This window comes from Protobothrops mucrosquamatus, unplaced genomic scaffold (assembly GCF_001527695.2).
Source record: "Protobothrops mucrosquamatus isolate PMUCROS unplaced genomic scaffold, P.Mucros_1.0 scaffold3081, whole genome shotgun sequence".
Lineage (NCBI taxonomy): Eukaryota > Metazoa > Chordata > Lepidosauria > Squamata > Viperidae > Protobothrops > Protobothrops mucrosquamatus.
This window is the reverse complement of record NW_015389091.1, coordinates 18,997-25,442: the sequence shown is the minus strand read 5'-3', so window position 1 is coordinate 25,442 and position 6,446 is coordinate 18,997. Positions and strand designations below refer to the sequence as shown.

The following is a 6,446-nucleotide window of genomic DNA, read 5'->3' as shown; positions in this document are numbered from 1 at the left end:
ATTAGCATCAACTGGGAGACTTCCCCCCCAACCCCTTACCTAAATTGCTAGATATTTGAAAGCCAGAAACCTTTTAGCAGTGTATATCCCTAGAGCCAAGGGATTTAGTAGGGATGAGAATGACAAGGCAACCAAAGATCCTCCATCTTTTGTAATAGATAATAACACTAACAAATGACCAAAAAAGGAAGAGAAACTCAGTTCCTGTTCTGGCATAGTCCCCTTCAACTAGACAGTATTCGATCAGGCAATTGCCAGCAGCAGGATGAAGGGAAAAGACTGAAGTTTGAAACCAGTGAAAACTTGGGCCCTGCCTGGCTCTATTTGCAGTTAATCATGACACTATCATACTCCAACCATTTCAGTCTTCTCCCTGGAATTGTTAATTTTTGCATCCAGGCATGAGTAACTCATCCTTAGCTCATGGAACAAACATTCTTAAGTGTACAAGTAGATTTTCCCTCCTAAGCCAACACTATCCTAGCTTATCAAATTGTGTAAAATCTGCCTTTGTCACACATTAGCTTAAAGGCAAGGGCAGATGACCTCTTGTAGGCATGAACAGTAGTATGTTTTGTAGTCATGGATAACCCCTCTCCCCTTCTGGTCTCTAGTCAGCTGTTTCTCTCCAACATTGACTTTCTCCATTTGTACTTAATTTTCTGAAGTTTTTTTTTTTCATAATGATTGTAAATCTCCTAGAGTCGCCTTTGGCAAGGTGGGTGGTACATAAGTTTAATAAATGAAATCAATGATTATATAGGAAACAAATTCCTCCCATACCTGTTATCTTTCCATATTTCTGTTTCACATTATTTCAGTTTGGTAGTTGTCCAGATAGGGTATAAGAAGGGGAGCAAACAAGTCAACCTTGAGACCCCACCCCCCACCCCAGGTAAAATGTGAAAGTCAGCCTTCCGTACTGTGAGGTATTTTCTCAAATAGATATAACTGAGGTAGGCTAGGGAACGTTGATGAGAAGAGTGTTATCCTGCCATTGTTTGGTACCAGCTCAAGGGTGATGGATAGCACGTTACCTCAATAGTGGGAATACTATTAGTAAATTTATTTATTTGTTTGTTTGTTTGCTGCCCATCTTATCACAAGGTAGTAATAGTAATAGGAACAGTTATTCATATAAATCTCCAGGGCTGGATAAATTGTATTCTAGGGAAGTGAGGAAAAAACATTGATGTTCATATTGAGCCTCTTCATATTATCTCTGGAAAATTTTTGGAGAACTCATGAACTGCTGGAAGAGAACGGATAACGCTCCAATCTCCAAAAAGGGGGAAAGAGTGGTTTGAGAAACTCCAGACCTCTCAGTCTAGCAAATGCTTTGGGAAAACCACATAGCAGATCATAAAGAGAGAGATTTGTAAACATATTGAAAATAATATAATAAATACTAAAATGCATATTCACTTTTTCTTACTTTTTGGAATCAGGTGACTTTCTTAATATATTACTGGAGTGTACCGAATGATTTGGTACAAACCAAAGCATTTCACAAAGTCCACTGTGACATTCTCAGTAGCACGCTAATTAACCATGAGCTGGATGGCATGACAAATAAATACATCAAATGCGAATCAAATGAGCTGCCAACAGGTGCATTTGAAGAACCTACAGTATTCTCTTCATTATTTTTATTAATGACTTGGGTGAGAAAGAGGAGATTCTCAAATTTACAGATGACACAAAATTGAGTGAGGCAGCAAATTTCCTAGAAGCTGGAAGTAAAGTGCAAAACCTTGTTCACATGACAGAGAAATAAGTGGAAAATAACAGAATGATATTTAACAAGAGCAAATGCGAATGTTCTTAATCATTCTATGGGGGGGGGGGGGAATTGCAAAACATCTAAATAGGAAGCAGGAGTGCAGTATAGTTAGAAAAAAGGGTAAATGCAGTTTTAAACCTCTGAACATCAACAGAAGTATCATTTCCAAATAATGGAAAGTAAAATTCCCTTTTCTTCTGTGGCAGTCAGATCCCATTCCAGCTATTGCATCCAGTTCTGGACTTGAAATAAACAAAAAAAGGTTGAGAAAAGACAAATAGCTAATATAAAAATTGAGAAATAGGGCTAGTCTGGTCTAGTGGTTAAGGCATCAGACTACAAACCAGGAAACTGAGTGCTAGTTCATATGTAGGCAGGAAAGCTGACTGGGTGATTTTGGGCCAGACACCCTCTCTCACTCCAACTCATGTTTCAGGGGGGAAATAGGAGGAAAGAGTATTAGGTATGTTTGCCGCTTTGAGTTATTTATAAAAATAATAAAGGATAGATGAGAGATGAGAAAAAGAAAGATGGAGATGGAGATAGATAAATGAAGATGATTGGGGATTAGAAACTATGATGATGATGATGATGATGATGATGATGATGATGATGATGATGATGATAATAATAATAATAATAATAATAATAATAATAATAATAATAATAATAATAATAATAATAATAATAATAGAGTTGGAAGGGACCTTTGAGGTCTATACCATTTCAGACAAATGGTTGTCCAATCTCTTTTTAAAAACCTCCAGTGTTGGAGCATTCCCAACTTCTGGAGGCAGGTTGTTCCACTGATTAATTGCTCTGTCAGGAAATTTCTCCTTACTTCTAGGTTGCTTCTCTCCTTGATTAGTTTCCATCCATTGCTTTTTGTCCTGCCCTCAGGTGCTTTGGAGAATAGCTTGACTCCCTCTTCTTTGTGGCAGCCCCTGAGATATTGGAACACTGCTATCATGTCCCCCCTCGTCCTTCTCTTTATTAAACTACGCATACCCAATTCCAGCAACCGTTCTTTATATGATTTAGCCTCCAGTCCCCTAATCATCTTTGTTGCTATCAAGTTCTTTGTTATTATCAAGTTCTTTGAAGAATATACAGAACCAGGAAAAGAGGAATAAAATAGCTTCTTCCCGTGTTTGAAAAGACATTGCATAGAAGAAAGTCAAGAACTATTCTGTATTGTTTCGGGAGTATTGAGTATAAAATAATGGATTTGCATTACAGGAAAGCAAATTCTAGTGGACTATTGGATAAAACTTCTTCACATTAAAAGTAGGTTGGCAGTAGAACCATTTCCCCAGTTGAACATCTTCCCGTCACTGGATATGTTCAAGCAAAGGCTAGGCAGCCATATGTTCAGATATTTTAATTAGGATTCTGGCATTGAGTAGAACATATGGCTTGATGGTGGTTTTATCCAGATCCATCATCTTTTCCTTCAGGAAAAAAAAACCATGTGAGGCATCAGGAAACTCTCTGCATGTAATGTCACTCCATTTGCTAATAACATAAAGTTGTTTTAAAAAAACCCTCTAGAATGAACCAATATGCAAATTGCAGTGATAACGTTCACTAAATATGTTCAGAAAGGAGTGACAAGGTGCCTGAGTATTCCCACTTATTGTGTCCTGACGTTCTGCTGGTTCTTCTGTGACTTCTATAATTAGCCTAAAAGGTATGCCTATGCATATAGAGCAGTATTCTGACACAAGATTCAGTTTGTGACTGTTGTGGAAGATTATATCCTTTATTTTGCTCAATGTTTGTTTTTATACAAGCCCAGAAAATTTTAGATATGGCCATCAAATAGTGTTCCTTTACATGAATAAATAAACATAACTTTGAATAAACATCCATGCCTTGGATAATACGGTTCAGTCCAGTTTTAATTCTCATTCTTCCACAGGGTAACAAATGATGCCCGAGAAGGTGAGATGGATGAAAACCTGGAACAGGTCGGCGGCATCATTGGAAACCTCCGTCACATGGCTCTAGATATGGGCAATGAGATTGATACACAGAATCGCCAAATGGACAGGATCATGGAGAAGGTAAAAGAGATGAGCTGCCACTGGCATCAACACTCATAGTTGGTCCAGATGCTTTCTGGTTCAAACTGTTCATAATATATTTTTTCTAATACCTTCCAATGATAAAGGAGAACATTTGTAACTCAGGGTTGAACATGAGGGATCCTTGGTGCTCTCTGAGCTTGCTTGTTTTCTTACAGACATTTCATCACCCTAACTAGGTAACATCATACCAGGACTAGCACTGATGATGTTACCTAGTTTGGGTAATGAAACCTATGCAAGAAAACAAGCAAGCTCAGAGAGCATCAAGGACCCCTCAATTTCCAATGAGGCCAGGATTAAAGCTATTTTTTTTATTATTTCAATCATCTGAAAAATTTTATTTATTTCAATCATCGTTGAAATAAATATTCGTAAAGAAGACAGATGAGCATAACAGGAATGGTAGTGGTGTGGGAACCTGAGACAGATTCTTGAACTACTACTCAGTATTAATATAGTCTGCATTAGACTGTCACACAATTCTGGCAACGGACACACAACCCCTCCCCAGATATCCATTACTCTAGTTCAACTTTCTCGACAACATTGCCATCTTGACCCTTTTTCTCCATGTCTCTTTTCTCCAATTCAGGCTGTTTCCAACAAAAACAGGATTGATGAAGCCAATCAACGTGCAACAAAGATGCTGGGCAGCAGTTAAAGGCAACCAGGGGCCGGTCCTTCTACACACACTGTCCCCGAGGGCAGCATTCTCATGCTTTTTCTCATGGTATTTACCAACTAGGTTTGCATACGTGCACATATCAGACCCTCTTCTTCCTTCCCTCTGTAAATGTTGTCCTGTGTAAGTTGTCAGCTTTCCAAAAATAATACTTGTAAATTTATTTTTATTTTCCAAACCTCTTCCTTTCCTAAGGTTGTATATGTATATAGTACTGATTTAATGGCTATAACTCATGACTATGTTCTATTTATTTGTTGGGGTTTTTCCTTTCTCCCTCCCTCCCTCCCTTCCAGTCCACCCCTTTCATTTTCTGTCCATTTTTGGTTGGTGGGTTTGTTTGTTTGTTTGGTTTTTTTTTTTAAATTATGACGTTTCTGCTAAATGAAAAACAAAATGTAGGAATGCTCAACGTGCTGTTAAACCTTGAACTATACAGTATTGTTCTTGTAAAACTGTTAACATTTCACAGAGCTGCCCCCCCAGAAGTCTCTTCTTTGAACATCATGGTTGTTTAAGCACTTAAGAACCCCATGTTCCCTCAACTTCTCCATTGCTGTTCATCCGTTGTTCTAAGTTCATAATAAGACAATGTGGAATTATATAACTTATAACAAGCATTGCACTAAGCAAACAGTGATGTGATTTATGCATTTATTGCATGAAAAAATAGACTTTTAGACTCTTTAACTTAAGTGAGACTTTTCCATGGCAGTAATAACATCAGTGACAACAAAAGAAAACAAAAAATTAGCATGCTTGGTATTGGGACCCTGTCAGGACTATGTTATACCAGCAAGTTTGCAGTAGCACCGTCTTATTTTTCCATATAAAGATGTTGGTTCCTCTTTTTTTTGTTGGTTTTTTTTCCCGTTTACCTCATTTTAAGACCAAATAATTGGATCTGGCACTTATCATTTCATCATTGCCAGCAAATAAAACATTTGGCTGAAACACAACAACAAACAACAACAAAAAAGCATCAGCAAATAAGATATAAGTGTAATATATAGAGTTTGTCTGCTGCTTTCAAAAATTGTCTTTTTTCAGGGGGAGGGATGGCTATCATATGAAATGTTGCAAAGAAATGTAATTTTTATAAGGCTGTATCTTTCTAGCTCTCTCTCTTTCTCTCTCACACACGCTTTTGCGTGCACGCACACACACAAACACACACACAAACACAGATTCCTTTTCTTCTTTTTTCTCCCCTCCCCCATGTGGTTTGTTATTAATTCAGTTCTCTGTTGCTTATCTAGAGCTATGCATACCAAAATCACGGCAATGTTTAGTAGCTGTTATTGATTTTAAAATAAAACAAAATAAAAATCATTTACGTGAATGAATTCTAGATAAAACTGTGAGATTAAATATAGTTGCCGCATGTAATATGAAATTCCTTCTGTCTCCTGTCAGTTTGTGATGTGATTGACATTTTGTAGCTAGTTTAAAAATATTAAAAACTATAGCCCTCTGACTTGATAAGCCCTTTTTTCATCCATCAGTCTGTGTCACTCCTATCTGGTTATTTTTCTGATTGCTGGAAATTGTGTGCCATTCAAAAGAGGGCGAAATGATTCCTTTGAAAAATCTCACAAAATAAAAGTTTGGGTTTCCCTACATAGTATAAATAGTTTTAAAAGCAAAACTCCCACTCAGGAAAACAGATTCCTTGACTAGAGAGATGTTATTTAATTTTATTGGTATATGCTCACCCAGAATAGGGTAGGACATGGGTCAGATGGAGTCAAAAGAAATGCATTCCAATCCTTGCAAGATGAAAATAAAAAATTAAGATATGACACTCAGAGAATATTTCATTTAGCCCTCAAAAGTAGATGGAAGGAGCAAATATATTGTGATGTAGCAACACAGGGGAACAGTATTATTA

At 37.2% G+C, this 6,446-nt stretch overlaps 1 protein-coding gene across 1 annotated transcript in view; it reads left to right on the top strand.

Annotated features, from left to right (window-relative positions):
- SNAP25 (synaptosome associated protein 25) overlaps positions 1-4,534 on the top strand; it is a 23,714-nt gene extending 19,180 nt beyond the window's left edge. Inside the window, exons 6-7 of the mRNA XM_015826370.1 lie at positions 3,705-3,849; positions 4,466-4,534. Of these exons, the coding sequence (XP_015681856.1) occupies positions 3,705-3,849; positions 4,466-4,534 (214 nt within the window). The remainder of the gene's footprint in view (positions 1-3,704; positions 3,850-4,465) is intronic.
- Positions 4,535-6,446: the final 1,912 nt, after the last annotated feature.